We start from the raw sequence: 22,577 nt of genomic DNA, 5'->3' as shown, positions 1-22,577 counted from the left end.
CTCATGGTGTGGAGCTCAGTTCATTTCACTATTTTCGTATTTCTCATGAAGGGTTGTTCCTAATGTTTGTATTTTAGCGAGGTCAAAAAGAGATCCAATTAGTGGTCTACTGATTTTTCACGATTACTTTTATTTTTTTACACGATTTTTCACTATCTGCAAAGACTAAACAGAGTATTGCGACTTTGTGCTTGTTTGTAAATAGAGAATGATCCAAAGAGAACCAATTCTAAAACAGTAAATGCTTGGATAACAATCAATCAAATGGAGAGACAAGCAGGTACGACGGATTACAACGGGGGTAAAGGTCTGCGTTAACTACCCTTCACTATCTGCAAAGAGAGAGTACTACTAAGAGAAAAGAGGGGAGTGGGGGGGGGAAGCGTTCAAAGCACATGAGCGTGCATAAACACGAAAACGTTTTTACCTATCACGTACTTGACATTTGACAGCTTTTGATATTTGCTATTAAAAAACCATTGAAATTCACAGAAAAAACCATAGGTTATAGTTCATATATAGTTAGGAATTTGCATTTACAAAACCTTGAAAATTCAATGAAAAAACCATTGGTTATAGAACATATATAGTTAGGAATTTGCATTTACAAAACCTTATTTTACTCTCATAAAACCATTGAAATTCCATATATAGTTAGATGCGCTAACTATATATCGCGCACCCGCAATCCACCGCTGATGATGTCACATATTACATCATTCATGACATGGTTAGTGACATCACTGATGACATCACTGATGACATCTCAAATGACATCACTGATAAAATCACTGATAACATCTCATTTGACATGACTGATCACATCACTGATGATATCATTCATGTGATAATACCATGAACCTCTTCAGACTCTAATATAACCTTAGATACAATCAGTGTAAACAGACAGTCACAGACTGTCACTCATCCATGGAGTTACTCACACACCTAGTCAGTTATGCAAAAAATCAATCACACCTCCATTTTCTCAACTATACAGTTATACACACCTTACTTATTCAAACATATACTAACACATATTTACTTTACTCTCTTATACAATCCCTGATACATGTTCACAATGATCCATACAGCCACTCACACATTCACTGGCTCTTATGCACAGTTATTTATATATGTCAACTCTCACATGTACTGTGTTTTACATATGTACTTACTTTGACATGTAGCACTGAGATATCCATTCACTCACTAATACACTCATGCACAGTCAACCGCCCATACAGCTGTTTCCACATGCACTTTTGAACCCATACATATAGTGAATCAACTACTCACACATCTATGTACAGAGTCACACACCTCCCAGCCACCCATACACACACACTCAGTTTCCCATACAAATACTTGGGCAACCAATCAATAACCCATATAGTTACTCATATAGCTACTGATCAACATATGCAGCAGTTTGTAGAACAACAGATATAATGATGCACAAATTAAAACAGTTTAGTCACTAACCCATGCACTCAGTGAGACACATTTAATCACTCACTCATACAGTCAGTCATGCACCTACTAAATCCTTCATCCAGACACTTATACATCCACTCATTCTTCAATATGTAAGACATATTTTAACTTTACAGAAACAAACAGTCACTGGATGTTGTCATCAGTGATGTCATCAGTGATGTCATTTGAGATGTCATCAGTGATGTCATCAGTGATGTCACTAACCATGTCATGAATGATGTAATATGTGACATCATCAGCGGTGGATTGCGGGTGCGCGATATATAGTTAGCGCATCTAACTATATATGGAATTTCAATGGTTTTATGCGAGTAAAATAAGGTTTTGTAAATGCAAATTCCTAACTATATATGTTCTATAACCAATGGTTTTTTCATTGAATATATATATATATATATATATATATATATACACACATATACATGTGTTTATAAATTAGTGTGTACATACATATATATATATATATATATAATAAATTATGTTTTACATTGTAAAATTGGTTGAAACAAATACATATTAAAAGTATTAGATTAACAGTTATCATTTTGAAAAAATACATTTCAAAATACTTACAAATTAAAACCATTAGATATATACATTTAAAACAGTACCCAAACTAGTGCCCCAAAAATCCAACACCCACAAAAACAAATTGAAATAATACTTGAAAACAATTAGCAGTACACAATTTAAGAAATAACTATAAAAGATAATTAATATAAACAAAACCAAAACATAATACCCTCAATTAACATACAAATTATTACGATTTATTTAATAATTTCCTACTTCAATCTAGTTAAGCAATTTGCAAATAAACCAGTTAATTAACCTTTAATAAATAATTTCAAATAAATTGTCATGTTTAAATTATTCATTTATATTACCAGATCAAACAAAACTATACTAAAAAATATGTACATACTCTTACCATTATCTTACCATTAACATAATAACTTCTAACACAAAACTAAGAAACACAAACAACAAACTAATAAAAAAACGGCAATGTATAAAACTGTAATTAAAAAATATTTATAACGTACATTAAAAAGACATTCTTATCTTCAGTATTCTGTCCAACTAGAGTTTTAAGATATTATAGTGGAACGCCGTTGTGTTCTCTTCCACTGTCTCACGTTCTCACACTCACTCTTTTCCTCTTTGTTAAACAGAAATTGACCAGCCTGATTCTAAGCACAGTGAACCTCTTGGCGAGCATGCAGGCGCAGTTGTTGAAGCGGATCCATATCTGGAAGAGGCAACAACAGCTGTCAGGCAATGGGGCGCCTTTCAATGAAGACCTCTCTCCTATCCAGGAAAAGTATGTGCCCATTGATAGTTCTGCACCATCACCATTTTGGACAGTGATATTCAAGAAGTCTAAGCATGTCTCAGGAATGGGCCTCTCTGCCTATGATATCAGCACACCTTTGTGACACTCTCACAAAAGGATCTAAACATTGCTTTTTTTTTATATACACTTTGTGTTCAGTTCTGTGGGAAAAGAGTGAACATTAGGGAGGAGGTTGGAGAATGTGCTGGAAGTATACACATTTATTTTCAAGAACATTTAGGGCCCTACAAATCTACCCACATTGATGGGAACAAGCATGAGATAAGTCCTCAGTTGGATACAGGGTGTTAGGGAGATATTCGTAAATGTATTGGAACTCTAAGACCGTAGATCATTATGAATGTTAGAGCAGTGTAGAATCGACGAAGGCACACAAGTTTTCTTCAAAAACCAAGTGGTTGGAGCTTAGACAATCCTCAAAGATGATGTGTTGGTTGTAAATGGATAGGAACAGTCAGAGTGGTGAACACGCAAGGGGACCCTATAGAGTTTGTTGAACTATGATCAATATAATAAAAGGCTATTTTGATTTGATCACTTTTTTCTTAATCACTGCCTAACTACTACATTCATCATATTTTGCATGCCTTTACCTACAATCTGCAGAGGATTAGGGCAATATGAACTCCTGTAGCATCATATAACATTTGGTCTTTGAGGACCGATGATGAAACATGGAATTTCCCACACTGACCTGCTCCAGGTGAGAGTTTTTCTCCATTTTTGTTGTGTCTAGTCATTTACCTTCAAATTAATATAGCTGCTTACTTTGAAGCACACTCACTGTTTTCAAAGGATGCTTCAGAGCTAGAGGTGGGTAAGCCAAGCTTGAGCCAGAAACCTGGACCTGGCTCAGCTTGAAGGTCTCTTGGAACCTAGATTCTAAAATGAGCTGAGCTTTCATGGGAGTTGATGTGGCCTAGTGGCTACAGCTGCCAATCATACAACATGGGGAACCCAGGTTTGAATGCTGGCAGATCTCCCTGTGCCCCAAATAAATGTATAATTACTTTATGTCTATTGTGGAGAACTCTTATGTCCTACATCCTCCAAGACAAAGGACAGAACACTCACTTTGGAGGTCAGAAAGAGACACCCATCTAGTGGCTGAATAGCACAGTGTGAAACTGGAACATCTGGGATCATTCCCAGCTTCCCTGCTTGATGAAACTGCCTGGTCGTAGACAGATACTTTAGTTCAGTAAGCCTCCTTTTTGTCCATTATCACATATAAGAGCACCTTCAATGAGATCGCAATGTGTACTTTACAAAAACATTAATGGGCCGATTATGAGGTCGGTCGGAGTTTCCTCCGACCGACACCGTCATGGAATCGGGACCAACCGCATGATTACAATGCGACCGCACACTGTGCAGTCGCATACTCCCATGTCTCTATGGGAGCTTGTGCTACGGCATACACCGGCCATAGCACAAGCTCTCATAGAGAAATGGGAGTTTGTGTTTATCCCTGCACCCTGTGGGCGGCACCCCAAGGTGCCTGCCACAGGGTGCAGAGGTTTACAGGGGGGCACCATAAGTGCCCCCCAGGCACACAACAATAGGTCGCAGGTCACTTTCCAACCACCTTTTCCTTTCGGAAAGGTCGGCATGGAAAGACTGTCAGAAACAAGCACCGTAATCCTGACGGCAAAAACGCCCTCCTATTGGAAGTATGGTCCGGTCTCCGTCTGGCTTCTTGAGCCCTTCGGAAGCCAGCCAGAATGACCGGCCGGTTTCAATTTCCGATCGCATAGATTGTTTTTAGGCGGTCGGAATGGAAAGCAAGCCTTTCCGACTGGCATCGTAATCGGCCCTCTGGTGTTTGATTTATTACCCTATAATGATGCTCCATCCATAATAAAGAGTCCAAACAACATATAGGATGCACGTGGCAACTGACTTGTCTCTTAGTTCAACAACCGCATAGTCATTAGGGTGGTAGCAGGAATGTTTCTCAATGCATTTTTAAAAACTCTAATTTTTTAATAATAAATGGTTCTCAATGCAGAGATTTAATCTGATGTACTAAAGTTAAAACACTGCTTGTTAAAAAAGGAATTTTTAAGGCCATATCATATTCTAACAGGCTGTTTTTTTGCATGATTTACGTGCCAAATATTTACAAGATTCAGCTTCTGCAAGGGCTCCTAGAGCCAGTGCCGACTCTTGGCTCAACTCTACCTCGGCTTTCCCTGTTAATTTATTGACTCGCTCACCTTTATTCAGAGCAAGAATTCCGGAAGACCTGGAAGATCCAGGGCATCTGTAAAATGGTGGTGTAGTATCTATTTAAGGCTCATCATTTCTAAATCATTTATTTAAGAAAATGTACAATCATTGGTGCAAATTGCTTGCCCAGTAATTATTGTTAGCTAGAAATACTGTAAACAAAGGGCGCACAATTTGCACCCATTCTTGTAAATGTAAATGTGGTTATATTTATATAGCGCACTTCTACCCTGAGGTCTCATAGCGCTGTATTCATACCGCTGTGGAACCCTTCCTGGCAGATGTCCACTCCTGGGCACCCCCAAGGTGAAGCCAGGCATCCAAGCGCTGCTGGGGCCGTTGTGGAGATTAAGCAAGCTATTGCCCAGAGTCACAGAGTGGGACCCATGATTAGACTAGGCACCGAGACGAGAATGATCAGGTCCGGGGAGATTGAGTCCAAGAGCCACCGACACGGCAATTGAACCCTGGTCCCGGGCCAGACCTCTGCATCAAGGTCTGCCGCTCTAACCATTGAGCCACGCTTCTCCATTCTCCATTCTTGATTTACAGTCTTCAAAATGAGGGGTAACGAGCAAATTGCAAGTTTCCCCTCCCACTGAGATATGCAAAACTGTAATGCATGGAATTTGCCCATCAGATTTGTGTTAAATTCCGAAGGGCTTCATGCGTTTATTAGATTTTCTGCCACAAAATATTCATGGTTAACTTGAAATCAGTGTTAAACTGTTAGTTTGCTATGCCAGCTTCTGGAGTTGCTGGGCCACCGCCTGCTACAATAAACATTGTTTGTCTTGTTGTTCTCCAGGTGTGAAATCCTGTTTGATATTCACATCCGGCTAAACCAAGAATTACTGAGGACCAGCTCAGAAGTGGGGACGGAGGCCTTCAAGGGGCTGCCGGAGCAACTCAGCAACTCGCTAATAACCCTAGTAAAGAGGTATTTAGAGATAGTTTTTCTTTGTCAGTGTTTTGTGTAGGTAAACTTGGGTGTTGTGAGTATCACTGCTTTTAACAGTGGGTCCTGCCTTAAGCTAAAGTGCACTAATTTGCTTCTTGGTTGTTTTAGTTTGAAGGTGTATGGGGGGTGGGGGTGTTAGTACCCAGGAATTTCATTCATTTTTAAGGTTCAGAATTGAGGCTTTGAGCCAATGTGTTGTTCAACAACAGCTGTTTTCTTGATTGTTTTTCCTGCACTGGTTATCTTCAACAGTGAGAGCATTCAGAAGTTGACTGTGCCCACATGTCATATTTGCTTGGAGTTCTGTGAAAAACTGATTTTGTTATGTATTTAGTACATAGAAATGTTGCATTTTAAAGGGTGGGAGTCTTCATGTCAGGCACTGAATGAGATCATTTGTCACCACCATATAGATTCACACAGTTCTAACTACACACACATATTTAATTACATTAAAATCCTACATGGTGGTTAGAAGGTTAACTCAATAAAATAGTGTTGGTTAGATGAAGTATTTGAAAAAACTTTAGATTGTAATTTAAGTCTCTATAATTGTCCCATTCAAAGCAAAGTTCTGATCCCTTCTAATCAAAGCACAGTGTATTACTCTGCCCCAACACAGTGCCTGTCTCTTGTGCAAGTAAGCATTTAATGTGAGACAAAAAGTAAAGGGTTATAGTGTGAAGCCACAGTAGATGCGGTGGAACTTTTTTAAAATGTTTTTCGTCAAGTGAAACAAACGGGATCTATGTGCTACTGTCTACCCTTTCTTTCATGCTATCACACTGATCAAACTTTTGTGGAGGAAATGCTGAACAAAAACGTTTATATCATGAACAGCTCCATCAAAAGCAAAATGGCCTTAGCAATACAGTAAATAAATCCAAGTGGGGCACAACTCTTAAGCACCCTACTGTCGCACTGCGAATAAGGAAATCTTTCCTACATCATATTTACCATACAGCGATTCAGCATTTATCTCTCTTTAACAATGTTTATCCGAAATCTTTAGTCATATTTTTGCTTTAGTATTGCACCACTGCGGAGACGGCATGTTTGCACTATGAATTTTTATTCAACATTTTCAAGTGTCTGACGTTGCCAATCCAGGCTTTTACGAAGACATGTGAAGACAAACATGTTCTCAAAAGCAATCTTTAAACGTAAGCATTTCCCAATGCATTTCGAATCATTTAGATTCTTCGTCAGGGGTTAGCTACAGGTAAAAGATAAGAAAACAATTCAACAGGCTGTTCAGTCATAACTTCAGTGCAACAAAACCCAGCTCATTTCGCTAATTTCAACCAAACCCGAACTCAGCAACAAAAAAACGATGTTTACCCTAAACCAAACACAACCTCCCAGTTTACTCATATCCATCCCAATTTTCATAATATACATCCACCATTAATAACCTATTTAGTGTCAAGACTCTCACCCATTAAAACAGTATCCCAAAAGCTACGAGCGACCCTCTCTCCCAATTACCTTATCTGTGCCATGTTTGGCAACATAACTCATTTCCCTTGCTTGTCACAGAAATGATCGTTGTAACTCCCTCCCGTCCGTAGCGTTTTTAAAGATAAGGTTTTTCCCATCTGTTCACAATCAGGTCGTGATTCACTCCGCCCCCCTTGTTGCAACGTGTTCCTGAACCAAAACTACATCTCCCACTGAGCACTACAAATAATATCTGAACAATGAAGCCCCTCAACTCTTAAATTAAATGCAATCCCATGAATTCGACAAAATGTGAAACCATAAGCGCAAGTCCATATTAAAACAAAACCAACAAATGAAACAGTGTTAAAACAACTTGTTTAGATTCGATGAAAAGTGTTCAAGCAGCGCAGTCGGTTGCTTCCCTAATTCAATACCAATCAGATGAGTCATTACATTTAAAACTTCAAACTTTCGGTGTTGTTTTTCTTGTGTCTCCGTCGTGATGCTTTCTTAAATTTTTAAACTTTGAAATTTGGGGTGCAAGCTCTTGAGGCGATAAGTTGCAAAGCAGAAAAGTCGAAGTAGAGCGACTGCACTCCTTCCCTTTACTCATTCATTTAGTTCGTCAGCTGATTTGTTTAAATGCGTGCGAAACAGCAGCCGTGGAGCGCCTCTTCACGGCTCAATATGAAAATAAATCCAAGTGGGGAACAACTCTTAAGCACCCTACTGTCGCACTGCGAATAAGGAAATCTTTCCTACATCATATTTACCATACAGCGATTCAGCATTTATCTCTCTTTAACAATGTTTATCCGAAATCTTTAGTCATATTTTTGCTTTAGTATTGCACCACTGCGGAGACGGCATGTTTGCACTATGAATTTTTATTCAACATTTTCAAGTGTCTGACGTTGCCAATCCAGGCTTTTACGAAGACATGTGAAGACAAACATGTTCTCAAAAGCAATCTTTAAACGTAAGCATTTCCCAATGCATTTCGAATCATTTAGATTCTTCGTCAGGGGTTAGCTACAGGTAAAAGATAAGAAAACAATTCAACAGGCTGTTCAGTCATAACTTCAGTGCAACAAAACCCAGCTCATTTCTCTAATTTCAACCAAACCCGAAGTCAGCAACAAAAAAACGATGTTTACCCTAAACCAAACACAACCTCCCAATTTACTCATATCCATCCCAATTTTCAAAATATACATCCACCATTAATAACCTATCTAGTGTCACGACTCTCACCCATTAAAACAGTATCCCAAAAGCTAGGAGCGACCCTCTCTCCCAATTACCTTATCTGTGCCATGTTTGGCAACATAACTCATTTCCCTTGCTTGTCACAGAAATGATCGTTGTAACTCCCTCCCGTCCGTAGCGTTTTTAAAGATAAGGTTTTTCCCATCTTTTCACAATCAGGTCGTGATTCACTCCTCCCCCCTTGTTGCAACGTGTTCCTGAACCAAAACTACATCTCCCATTATTTATTTTCTTATTTTCATATTGAGCCGTGAAGAGGCGCTCCACGGCTGCTGTTTCGCACGCATTTAAACAAATCAGTTGACGAACTAAATGAATGAGTAAAGGGAAGGAGTGCAGTCGCTCTACTTCGACTTTTCTGCTTAGAAATACAGTGACACCAGATATTTTGCTTACAATAAGTGCCCATCATGGTCTCATGTCACGAGCAGAGACCAACCATGCTCCTGTTTCTAACCAACATTGCTGTGCTGATGATATCGAACTCTGCACAGAGATGGATTCTAAAAATCAGCATCACCCCCCCCCCCCGGCATAACCAAATTACTCACATGAAAAAGGTTTTCACGAGACGGGTGCCTGCTGGCTTCATATGCTTTCAGCAAAAAGGTATGTTGTATTTGTTGTCTTAAAAGCAAAAGGTGCCACTAGCAGAAGTACATTTTGAAGTCCTGGTGATCAAAGCCCAGATTAAACTTGAAACGAGAAAGTGAGCAGTGTGGACTTTCTTTTTAACAATATCTGGTCATAAATAAGGTGAACAAAAGTTGCATCTGTCTGATAAGTTATGCTATACATCACTAGTCTTCTTCCCAAAATATTATGTATAACAATAATATTGTGTTTGACTAAATGGCCTAAAGCTTCAAGCTTTCAGCGTAGAAGTTTATTATCACAAACTTAGATGGTACTTATTTTATTGAACTTAGAAAGATGAAATCCCAAGTGAACCAACCAATATAATAATCTGTAATAGTTTGCAGACTCAATACAGATCTCAGCAGCAGGTACAGAACTTCATATGATATGTAAACGTCTGAAAAGAAATTTGCAAGGCAGCATTTCAGAATTCTTAAATTTAACTTTTGGGCTACACCTACAAAATATAAATGAGTCCACATACCACCTTTTCCAAAGACATCAGATAAAGTAACATGACATGGCCAGGGTCATCACATGTGAACATATCTGTCTAGTACTGCTACTGCTTGATGTCAGATGAAGATCTTTATTCAAAAGCCTGTTTACTCTCTCTTTGGTCTGGAACCCTCATTTTCAAATTAAACCTTCAAAATATCACCCTTAGTACCATATTACTATATATACTCCTACAAGCTATTAGAGCTTCTTCTGCGAAAGGCGGAAATATTTAATCCTGGCAATAAGAACAATAAAAAAATCCATAGAAAAGTGGAAAGCTTGCTTGTAGTCCTTGTTCTCCATCAAGGTACAATATGTAGGATGTATGCCAATTTAGGGGATTCCAAAAACACTTTAGTTTATGCAACATAGATCTCTTTGGAAAGCATTTCATATGGTATCAGAAGAACATTTTTGATGTGGAATCACATTTGGATTAAAACTAGTGAAGAAAGCAACTGGGCTGCACAAATCATTTTTGATTATTTCATCTAAAAAAGGAAAATAAATATAAGGCTGCCAATAGGATTAAGTCTGATAGATAAAAAATTAAATGTTGCCCATTTAAAAGAGTCAGGCTCCTCTAGAGTCTGCCCGTTAGCACCCTGTTCATTTGTCACATAAGGGCACCGATACAGGGCCAGATGTACTAAATGTGTTCATGCTTGCAAACAATAAGAATTGCATTTTGGCGACCACAGAAAATTGTGTTTTACTTTGTACTAAATGTTGTACAGACTCCTAAAATGGCTTTCTGACTCCATACAATACTGCTATTTGGAAAGGGCGAGATGTAGGCACCCCTTCAAAATTTAGATTTGGTATAAGATAGGTCAATGTTCTGTCACCAAAATCCAGTCGCTTCTGCTTTGTGAATGCAAAAAAAGGTTTTTGGGGTGTAAACAGAGGTATCAAAGAAACTTTTTTGAAACAGGAAACTTAAATGCTGCATTGTTTCCTTTATGGAAAACTGTCTGCATTTAAACAAAAAACTTTACCTTATTGAAAGGCAATCAGACATGGATGGCCTGCTGACCGTAGCTAGCCATCATTACTGTAATGGCCAGGAACCAGAGCGAGTCGCAATCTATGACCTAACATTATTATTTATGAGATAAGTTGGATTGCGACGCACTCAGTACCAGAATTTAGCGCACCAATCCATTAGTACATAGGTCAGTTCAATAAATTCTTTACGGTTCGCAAAAATAATGGGCGCAAATCACACCCAGATTTCAGTGACCATCTATTAGTACATTGGGCCCGTAATTAAAACTCCATATCCATTCTCTTGGCTTTACCAGGGAGGAGAACTGACTTTCTGAATTTAATTAGGTTACCAGTGATGGAGAACGAGAATTACAAGTAAGTACCTTTGACTTCTCTATCAAAACATTTTCACAAACATCTTAATAGAATAGCAAGACAAACTTTAAAGGAACGGAGGTGAGATAGCCAGAGGAAAAAGAATTCTTGGAGTAAAGTCAAAACTATACGTTAATTAATTCGTTTCCGCAGAAGAGCCAAACCCACCTCTAATAAGTCAGGATTAAGAGTCCAGACAATAGTGTCTGATTTAGTTATGAACGGCTGCAGATGGCTTTTGGGCAGTGTTGTTTTATTCTTGAATGTGAAGAGATGTTTATTTGAGCCTTCACTCACCCCTCAGCTCATTGATTGTGGACAAGCAGCCTCCACAAGTCTTGAAAACCCAAACCAAGTTCCAGGCCAGTGTGCGCATCCTGTTGGGATCCAAGCTGCTTGACAACCAGGACAAGATGCCGAGTGTGAAGGCGTCCATCATCACAGAGAAGCAAGCGCGGGAAATGATGCTGAGGCAAAGCATTGAGGCCTGGACGTGAGTAAAGTTTTTTAGAAACATTTCTGGGTTGTGGACCAAAGGAACTGGAGAATGTATCCTGGAGTCACGTGACAATAGTGAAAATGCAACGTTGGAGCAGCTGTGGATTTGGGGGCTCCTAGCAAAAGAGTGTTGTAGAAATTAATGGAAATACTGTACATTTCAGTGCAGTCATCCCCTGGCATGGGCTTGGGATTGTCCTATTCTACCTAGTTATTCAGCTGTCTCATTGATTGCTTGATAAGTGCATCTTCGAAGAAAAGCGTCAGCGTGCCAGAATGGTGCATCTTACCAAAGTGAATTGCTCATTCCTGTGCCTTTTTAGGTGAATAGTCAGGCGAAATCAGGAACATTTCTAACATGAGTTTAGTGGCTGTCGTAAGGGTCTTTTTTAATCGGTCTGTCTCTGATCCCATGCTTTATCTGCTTATCTCACTCTCTTCTAACAGTGAATGTGCAGGAGAGATTGTGAACAATACAGCCACACTGGAGAAGCACCCGAGCTCAAAGGTCTATGGGGCAGTCTTCAAGAACCTGGTGAGTGGAATGCAAAACAGTTGCCTTATCCCGACACTTCTGCACCTACTTCTGTTGTCCCTTTACAGTGCTTAGGATCTGACAGTAAAGGGCGCAACACAACATTTTGGTCAAAGTTAGAATCTGCTTGGTACACACATGGTATGAAATGTGCATAGGCTATCAAATGGAGGCCCTTCTGGTTTAATAACTGAAAGAACAGTTTTTGTGGCTCTATTTGAGTTCCCTAAGACATTAGATCACTCTGACCTAGGGGAGACTGGGCAGGTCAGTCATATCTGTGATGGGCAACTACAGTTACAAGTAAGAAAACAATGGCCTCGAATATTATGCAATTGCATAGAAAAAATAAATCTGTATTTAACCGAAAAGTTTCTCAAGGGCAGTGTGACCCACCGGGAAGTGTATTATGTCATATTAATCAATACAATCGCGCCTGAAGAAAGTAATGTGTGATCTACTTGTAGTGACATTAAATTATCCATCTTGATATACTCTTCTTAGGCAAGTTTGGAGGAGATACCTTATGGAGAATCTCTAAAAAGTCTTTCAACATTACAGTAAAAAACAGGTATCGCCAAAACAAATCGGTCCTGGCTTTCAAATGCATTAGCCAGCATTTTTGCTTTGGCAATGCTTGTTGCCGATGCTGAACAACATAATTCAAAAAAGGCAAAATGCCTGTTAAAGAATGATGACATATGTGCGCACATGCCTCACTTGCATGCGTGCACATATACCAGGTGGCCACCATTTTAACTTTTGAAATTTGCAATTCCAAGATGGCTGATGCCCATCTTGGAGCAGTAAATTAACAACCAATTAAAGTAGTGTGCACATGCCTCACCTGCATGTAAGCACACACCTCATGCGGCTCTTAGATTTTTGAATATACGGTTCCAAAGTGGGTGATACATTTGTAAATGTGTGCAAAACAACATTTTAAAGAAAGGAGCAGTCTGGTAGAAAAATGCAGCTGCCGGGCCCTCCAGAAAAGTAAAAAAATTAATTAAAAACAGGATTGCAAGGCATGTGGGAGCAACAGAGGATGTGCTTGGCGAGTGAAACAGACATACATTGCTGGAGGGCATAGAGCAACAATCCCAGCAGGGAGCTGCCGGCAATCTACCGAAGAGCTGGGACATTGGTGGATTCATTGTTAAACAAAAGGACAACAGAAAAGCCAAACAGGACAAGGAGCTGGTGGTGAAGCAGTGGAATAGATGGAATTAGATGGGGGTAAGGGAATGTCGGGGGAGAAGGAGCACATTGGAGAGATAGCAAGAAAACACCTGCCATTCCTTGGAGTGCCGAAAGAAAAAGAAATAAGTAGATGGATGAATGCAAGCAGCAATGGAAGGGTACAAGCGATCCAATCAAAAAGCTGATAAAGAAGCAATGCTGTAGGCGAGGGACAACCATAATAATAAGGTGGTAATTACTCGAATAATAGGCAAGCAAATGATGCAGGAAATCTATCCAATCATGAGCAGTGGTCTGATCAAAAGCCACAATAGGTCTTTTGACAACAGGCATGCTAAAAGCTGTCTGAAAGTGATACTAAAAAGATCAGTAGTCTGATCAAGGCTAAAAACATTACGATTTTGGAGGAGATATGCTTCCAGAATTTTTTTTGAAAAAGTGAAAAATTATTGAGGAAAAGACTTGGCAGCCTCTAGATTCCAGTATCTGTGGTGCATGGAAAGCAGCAACTGACCTTACCAGCTGAGGTTGGCGCCCCTATGGCGCGCTGTTGCAATGCTGTCATGTGAATCCACAGCTAGTGCCCCTCCAGCGCTACCTGGTGCAAAGTTGAGGAATTGTTGGAAAAAACGTATTGGTTCAGCATCAATCTTGGGAAAAGTTTACGATGAGGAATCTGCAAGGAGGTGTGTCCATTATGAAGAACATTGAAGACATGTCCCTTGGAAAATGTGACAGATAAGGCAAAACCACTATACTTGCTATTTTAATGAGACAAATGCCTTTTGAATTAACTGTATGCAAAGCCTCTTGCAATGAAAGATCTCATTCCACAGGAGTAACATAAGTTTTATTTTGATTTATTTTGAAGGTTTTATATAGCGAGAACAATACTCTTGCGAGTATCAGAGCGCTTTACAAGTCATAAGTAGAAGGCAAGATATAGCATACAGAGATCTAAGTGAAGATGGTATACAAAGCTCTAATCGAAAGAAAAATACTAAGCTAGCGAGAAAACAGAAGGACGAATATGGAACGCAGAAACACAGCAAATAATAAAATACAGTAAATAGTCATAGAGTTCACATGACTTTAGCCATGAGGATCGCTTTCACTTCTTTTTTGAAGGAGGCAGTGGAAGGGCTCATTCTTGTTTCAATGGGCAAAGCGTTCCAGATCCTCGCAGCCATACCAGAGAAGGACCAGTTATAGGTTTATTTTCTTGGCAAATCGTTGTGGTTGTAGAAGAAGAGTCTTGGCACTCTTGCAGGCTCTGCTGCCCACAGAGAGCACCAGTTTCTGAGCTAGGTAGTGTAATATAGTTGACAGTCTAGTAGCTGGGGTGGGCGGAGCTAGGTGGACTGAGGGGAAGAGGAGGGGTCAGGACAGGATGAGGGCAGTTAGAGTAGGGACAGGGAAGGTAACAGAAGCAGATAATAAAGCTCCATAGAAAGCATCAAGAAGTGTCTGTGTTTATTTGTAGCACGATGCTACAACTGGCGACGAGGGTGGGATGACCAAGCCCACTGTGTGCAGAGCCCCACAAGAACACCCTGTCCCAAACAGCTTCAAAGAAAACGCTGTCGAGTGGAGCCACGCTGCCGCCTGAAGGACGAGGCCAGCAGCTGTTGAAACTGCCCCTCCAGAGTCTGCGAGGGAGCCGAGAGGGACCGCAGAAACGAGCGCTGAATCGCTCGATAACCAAGCAGTCAATCGCGTTAAAACGCATCTCACGCTGGAAGCGTGTGCCCTGGGTGAGTGTCCCGTGTACAGCCCACTCCGACCCTGTGTTGCGCCCAGGAAGGAAGAAGAAGTGCCCCCAGAGAAGCAGACATCGTCCGTGACGTGCTGCCAGCAAGCGCTGTTGAGCGCGCTACAAGTTGAGCCCGAGTGCCGTCGGAGGTCGGAAAACCTCACGCCCGATGCGTGAGGTTTGGCACGCTGTCGGCGAAGAAAAGCAGGAACTTAAAAGTAAGGAGAAATCGTGAGCCCACCCCGATCCTGCCTAATACCCTGGTTACAAGAAGGCGCCTGGGGCACTACGGAAGCCCCGTGGGTGTGCCCAGAAGCAAGAGCGCTGTTCGCGCCAAACAGAAGAAAAGGCTCACCCCCGATGCGTGAGACATTGCAGGCACGCCTACCGAAGGAAGCTGGGAACTCACCCCAATCGTGCCTGGCTGCACCGGTGCCCGAGGAGCGTCTGAAGGATTGTTGAAGGTGAGCTGCATAAAGAAAATCGGCTGCCGGTGAATGCCAAGGGACGTGGGAGCCTGGAGAGTGAATGGCAATCAAATCTCGTGGAGAACGAGATTTCGAGTATGGGGGCCATTTTGAAGTCAGGCTGTCCCCACCAATCCCTGTCGAGACCTAGAAGCGGCCATCTTGGAGTCAGGCAAACCTCAGTTTAATAAACAAACATTGGCAACTGTGAAAAACAAGCATACAAGCATTGGTACATGCAAAGAAACGAGCATTGATACCTGCAAATAGACAAGCATTGATACATGCAAATCAACAAGCATTGGATAAATCGTGGCAAAGGAAGAAAACAAACATTGGCGAAGGCCAAACAAGCATTGGCGAAGAACAAACAATCATTGATAAGAGCAAATAAACAAACATTGGCGAGAAACAACAAACCAGCACGAGCACCTACAAAGGTGATGGTGAACACATACCGAAGAGCGTAAAAGAGAGGAGCTGCTGGACAGAACCGTACGAGGTTCAGAAGAGGGCAAGGCTGCGAAAGACAGTCCCAGAAACAAGCACAACACACCCTGAAGTGGCTGGAGGACTTGCGCCAGTGCACAGGGAACGCCCGAACGAACAAAGATGTCAAACGTGCCCAGCATCACCGCGGAAGAGTTGGTAACCACCTGCCACTAGCAGGCGACTCGAAAGAAAAGGAACCTTGTGTCTAGAACAGTGCAGCTGGGTGGTGGACACGTCGGAACGCACGAAATCTAAGTGATTCACTGGCACATACTGTGATGATTGCAAAGATTATCAACGTCCCAGCACATGACCAGACCGAAGGTTTCGACTAAAGAGGGTCAGCTAAGAAGACGAGAAGACGAGTGAACAGCCCGTGCCCTGCAAATATAATCTAGCAGAATCTTCCTCTCATGGCGGGGGAAGAAGTAGCACAACGGTTCAATCCCTGCATTGAAGTACCACCCCCAGGGGTGCAGACGGATACCTGGAGTCTGTGTCTCAAACGGAACCAATGGCTGGCAACATTGGGTGACTTCCTGGACGCCAATGGTGAACAAAGAGAGAGGAAATGTCTAATGCTGCTCCTCCATTTGGTGGGTCCTGAGGGCCGATGCCCAATTAAAACATTCTCCAAAGAAGACACAGAAATCTATGAAAGACTCCAAGAGAAGCTATGTGCCCGTCTCTCCGCACAAGCGGAAGTGGATCATGATCGCATCGCTTTCAACACAGCTCGGCAGGAACCAGGCGAGCCATTGCCAACTTTCATCATTCGGTTGCAAAACCTGGTACAAGGCTGCCATTTTAACACCTTTACGAATGAGGACGCAGTTCGACTCCGGATAATTGAAGGCTGCGCAAACCCCGACACAAAGCTCAAGATCCTGCGAGGAAATTGGTCACTAGAAGAAATCATTAGGAAGGCTGAAATTGGAATACACGTCAAGGCAAGAGACAGATCAAAGGACCTGCCTCTGAAGGCAACAGATCAAGATGCCTGGACGGATGAAACTCGGAAAATGCACAAAACAAAAAGGAGAGAGAGGGAAGGCAGACCAGTGAAGAGACAACGAGAGAGACAAAGTGACAAGGAGCACTCCGAGTCAATCAGTCAAAGGACAACCTCAAGGAGTCATTCACCCTCAAGGTGTCATTCAAAGTCTGACGAGGAGGGAGCGTCAAGTGGGACAGATCGCACTCCTGGACAAGATGGCAACCTGCACAACAAGAGAGTAAGGAAGACAAACTATAGAAGAAGAAATCAAAATGGTCAAACCTGGAATTTGGCGCAGGAACATTCTTCGCCAAGTTGTGAAGATGAGTCTGAAGGAACATCCAGCAGGAGAACACATCACACCCGTATCATGGGTGTCCGAGCACTAAATAAGTGGGAAGAAGAAATAGGTTGCATAAGACGAACTGACCCTCCCCAACAACGAACAGGAAAAGACCAACGCATCAATGGCACGTGGGACAACGAAGAAACCGAGAAGAAGTTGTTGATATGTGAGAAAGGCAAAGATGGAAAACCTCAAGATCAAACACAAAGAACAAGCACGTGGTTGTTGAACAACTTCTCAAATGAAACAATGCCAAAGACAAGTCGACGAAGGCTCCCGGAGAAGTGTCTTAAAGACAACCCTGAGTCAAAGAACAACGTGTCACGGCCTACTCATTTCAGACATCCATTACTCGATGCACTCTCAAAGGAACGCTTTAAAAGGAGTATGGCCAGGAACTCCTCTGATTCAGAGAGCGCGTCCGTCCGATCCTGGAGGTCGACAAAAGACTTCTCTGACCCAGAAAGCACGTCTATGGCCAGGAACTCCTCTGGTTCAGAGAGCGCGTCTGTCCGATCCTGGAAGTCGAAAAGAGACTTCTCTGACCCAGAGAGCACGTCTGTTCAATCCCGTGAGTCGACCGAGTCATGGTCCCGACAACAGCCATGGCGTCAATCACCCGAACGCACCATGGAACCAAAGGACATCCTTCCCGTCAAGAGCAACATGTCACACACTAAGGTCTCTGAATACTCAGTCACGCTACAAGACAACCTGTCATGTCAATCACAAGTATGTCCGGACATAGATCAGACACCGTCACCCCTGAAGGGCCTACAAAAGGAAAACAGAGACAGTGGACCTTAGTCACCGGACGGGAAGGGACCAGCCAGCCACTCCGCAAGGAAAGCCGGACATGTCAGTAGAGAGAGATCATCAGATGAGAGAGCAACATGCCTATGCACAGATAGCCCACGAGTTCGCCAGACAACCCGAGGCCGTGAAGGAGTTATCGAACCAAACCAAGACAGTCTCGTCAGATAGCACCGTACTGTCTGGTATACATGACCCTGAATTGGAGGACAGTGTTGCCCTCGACCGGACTAGACAAAAAGAAGTAAAAGTAAATGCGGCGAATGAGTTACCGAACCAAACCAAGACAGTCTCATCAGATAGCACCGTACTGTCTGGTATACAGGACCCTGAACTGGAGGGCAGGGTTGCCCTCGACTGGACAAGACAAAGGGAAGTAAAATTAGATGCGGGTGCTCAGAAGAGGACCAGGACATTATCCACTCATGAAAGAGACCGAGCATCTGAACCAACAGCAGTTACATCACAGGAAGGAAACATGATGACTGCGGAGTGTGAGAGTAAACCGTTCACAAGCAACGTGGTCAAGAATGCCCTGACTAAGACAATGGAAAGATTGACCAAAGCCAAGCTCACCACTGACTCAACACTACTGAGGCTTGAAGAACAGCCTGTCCGCCGACCCGTGTGGTGGATTGAAGAATTGCGAACACTGAAGACATTAAGGTCATTTTGTTAAGAAAGGGGGAGATGTAATATAGTTGACAGTCTAGTAGCAGGGGTGGGCGGAGCTAGGTGGACTGAGGGGAAGAGGAGGGGTCAGGACAGGATGAGGGCAGTTAGAGTAGGGACAGGGAAGGTAACAGAAGCAGATAATAAAGCTCCATAGAAAGCATCAAGAAGTGTCTGTGTTTATTTGTAGCACAATGCTACAGGTAGTGTGGGGCGTTGTGGTAGAGGGCCTTGTGCATCATACAAGCGATTTTTAGATGATTTCTGGCTTCAAACGGTAACCAGTTGAGGGCTCTCAGGTCTGGGGATATGTGAGAGTTTCTCTTTGAACCTGTGATGAGCCTCGCAGCTGAGTAGATCGTGGCTCTTAGTGGGGCTGTCTATGACCTAGAGAGGCAGCATAAGGTTACTGCCCCATATTCCACGCGGGGGATTACTAGGGCTTGAACTGCTTGTTTGAAATCGTAGGCGGGCAGAAAGGGTTTCAATTTTCGCAGGGTCTTTAGGTGGAAGTTAGCTCCTTTTGTTGAGGCGCTGATGTGTTTCTGCATTTTAGGTTACTGTCAAGCGTTACCCCTAGCGATTTCGCTGAGTCGACGAGGAGAGGTTGACCATTGAGAGCTGTTAAGTGCTTCATCCAATCCAGGATAGTGGGAGTTTTGATAGGGGGAGCGATTAAGAGGAATTCCATTTTGAGGGAGTTAAGTTTCAAATGGTTTTTGGCCAGCCCTGTTTGGGTTTTTTGTAGTGTGGTGTTGAGCGATTTGATGTCATCAAGTGAGTGGATCTTGATGTATATTTGGGTGTCGTCAGCATACATGTGGAATGTATCTTGGCGAGGCAGAGAAGATTAGTAAGAGGTTCCATGAAAAGGTTGAAAAGGGTGGGTGAGAGGGAGGAGCCTTGTGGAACTCTTAATGTGACTGGCACGGGGTTGGACAGGGATTAGTTGACCTTGAATCTTTGGGATCTATTTTGGAGGAAAGAGGCGAACCAGTTAAATACATTTCCAGACATTCCCCTTCTGTGTTTCAGGAGATCAAGCTGGTTGTCTTGTTTGACGGTGTCAAGAGCTGATGACAGGTCGAGTAGGATTAGTAGACAGGCTTCATTTTGGTCTAGGATTTTTAGAGCGTCGTCTAATACATGTGTCATGGCTGATTCGGTGCTGTGACCTGCTCTGAAGCCTGATTGAAATTGGTTAAGCAGGTTTAATTGATCAATGTGACTGTTCAGCTTTATGTTAACACATTTTTCCAGTAGTTTGGCTAACATAGGAATGTTAGAAATCGGACGATAGTTATTAGGGTCTGAGGGTCCGCTGTTGTTTTCTTTAGGAGTGGCGAAACCTGACCTGTTTTCAGGATGTCTGGAATGGATCCTTGAAGGAGGGACGTGTTAATGATCTTGGTCCAGAGGGGTAGTAAGAGAGGAATGAAGTCTTTTATGTAATTCGCCGGGAGCGGGTCTGTGAAATGATTGGAGGGTTTCAGCGCTGTTAGTGTCTTTAATATGGTGTCTTAACTTTAGGTGTTGAAGTGGGACCAAGTTGCATTGCTTTTTTAGTTTAAATATTGGGAGGTCATTAACTTGGGCACCAGCCGGAGGCAGTGATGAGTTCTTTTCCAAGTCTGAGATGGATAGTAGGTCTTTGAGAAGATCTTATTTAATGGATTCTGTCTTAGAGGCGAAGAAGGAGGCAAATTCATCACAGTTAGGTAGAGAGAGTGGGCTAGCGTTGAGGAAACTTGGTGGGCTCTTAGTTGGGGCTTTGATAAGATCGAATAGCTTTTGGGGGCGGTTCTTGGTTAGGTCTAGTTGAGACCTGAAGAAATCGGTTTTAGACTTTCTGATCTTTCTAAAATAAGCATTTCTGGAGATTCTTAGAAGTTTGTGGTAGTCAGCTGAGGGGGCGGCTCTCCAGCGTCGTTCAATTACTCTAAGAGAGCATCTGTGTTCATTTAGCCTCCCATCATACCACAGTTTTGAGTCTTTTGAAGAAGTTCTTTTCAGTTGAAGGGGGCAATTTTGTCTAGCAGGTTGTTCATGGAGTGAAAGTAGTGATCGGTCAGCCCCTGTACATTGGCCAGGTCTTCCGGGGGACAGAGCGGGTTTGAGTTGGCTGAAGCTATAAGGTCAGAGCTGACATTTTTCAGGTTTCTCTTCCAGGTCTTAGTTCTCAGTGGTTGTGAAGGGAGTCGTTTAATAGTTTCCAAGACTTGGAATGTAATGACATCATGGTCAGACCAGTCGCATGGGAGTATCGTTTCGAGTTGTGTGGAGTCCGCTTTGGAGATAATTAGGTCGAGAGTTGCACCTTTGTCGTGTGTAGGGATGTTACATATTTGGTTAAGATAAAGGTCTGCGAAGAAAGCTTTGAGGCTGTTTACCCCTGGGTCGTTCTGGTCGTCCCAGTGAAGGTTGAAGTCCCCCAAGAAAATTTGCTTATTTTGCTGGTTGTCATTTGATGCTAGAATGTCCATGAAGTGTTCTATAAATGTGAGGATATCTCCAGGAGGATGGTAGAAGGTGTGTAAAGAGCATATTTGTTTGTTGTTATTGGAGATGTTTAAGCGTAGGTATTCCCAAGATGATATAGCGGGGGTATTGGAGATGGTCACTGTTAGGCTGATCTGGTGTATGCAGGCTATCCCACCGCCTGGCCTGTCCATTCTGTCTAGTCTCGTGATATCATAGGAGACGATACTCATGAGTTGATGATGTATACAAGAAAAAAAAACTAAATGCACCTATTGTGTAATATTCTGAGCATTTGCAAATTGTGAGTGTTGGCATGCACAAGTTTAGGTGGTCAGTTGGAATTCTGGTAAATCCACTTAGGAAGGGAAATAAGAAACCAAATTGGTAGTGTTTATGAGCAATTCCAGTATGGACCCATGCTCACCTTCAGAGAAAGAACACCCTCTTGATGGCAGTGTGGTCAGACTCCAGTTGCAGGATGGAAAATATAACTGCGTTGCTTGGAAAATTGAAACCAACGTGATCTATAACTTTTTAGCAGCATCTTCAGTTTACAAGTGAGAAAAGAATAAATCTAGAGATCAAGCACCCCAACTGATTCCAATGAAAATATAATCCTTAGGACGAAAAAAATCCATAATGTTCTGCGGATTCAAAGTCTCAAGAAGGAAGAGTGAATTGTAGTCATGGCTTAGGGACCTAGAATTTTATGGGGGAAATAATAAAATAGTAGGAATGGGTTTAGGCAGGAGAAAGCAAGTTGTGCTGTGGTAACCAAAGAATGAGAGAGTGTGGGAATTAAGAGTAGGCCCCTATGTGCAGGTATACCTGAATGTGGAGGGAACAGGCTGTATATGTTGTGCACAGAGGGAGGTAACCTGGGAGAATGGAATAGAAAATAACTCATCTGGGATCCATTGTTGACGCACACTGGCGATATCTGCCAAAATGATATCAGCTCCTCTGAATGGTCGGGGCTACTTTCACAGTTGCTTCTTCTTGATACTCAGGTACACTCTGGGGTTCTTCTGCACATGTCATTCAGATGCTCAG

The 22,577-nt window shown here is 42.3% G+C and overlaps 1 protein-coding gene across 8 annotated transcripts in view; it reads left to right on the top strand.

The window, feature by feature from the left end:
• The window catches only part of STAT6 (signal transducer and activator of transcription 6), a 725,020-nt gene that overhangs the window by 458,718 nt on the left and 243,725 nt on the right, over positions 1–22,577 (top strand). For all 8 annotated transcript variants that reach the window (XM_086959999.1, XM_086960023.1, XM_086960016.1 and 5 more), the window contains 4 exons: positions 2,676–2,824; positions 5,898–6,029; positions 11,572–11,760; positions 12,213–12,300. In XM_086959999.1, coding sequence (XP_086816125.1) covers positions 2,676–2,824; positions 5,898–6,029; positions 11,572–11,760; positions 12,213–12,300 — 558 coding nt within the window. The remainder of the gene's footprint in view (positions 1–2,675; positions 2,825–5,897; positions 6,030–11,571; positions 11,761–12,212; positions 12,301–22,577) is intronic.

This window comes from Lissotriton vulgaris, chromosome 1_1 (genome assembly GCF_964263255.1).
Source record: "Lissotriton vulgaris chromosome 1_1, aLisVul1.2, whole genome shotgun sequence".
NCBI lineage: Eukaryota > Metazoa > Chordata > Amphibia > Caudata > Salamandridae > Lissotriton > Lissotriton vulgaris.
Note: the sequence above shows the minus strand (reverse complement) of the source record. Positions and strands in the feature narration are given on the sequence as shown.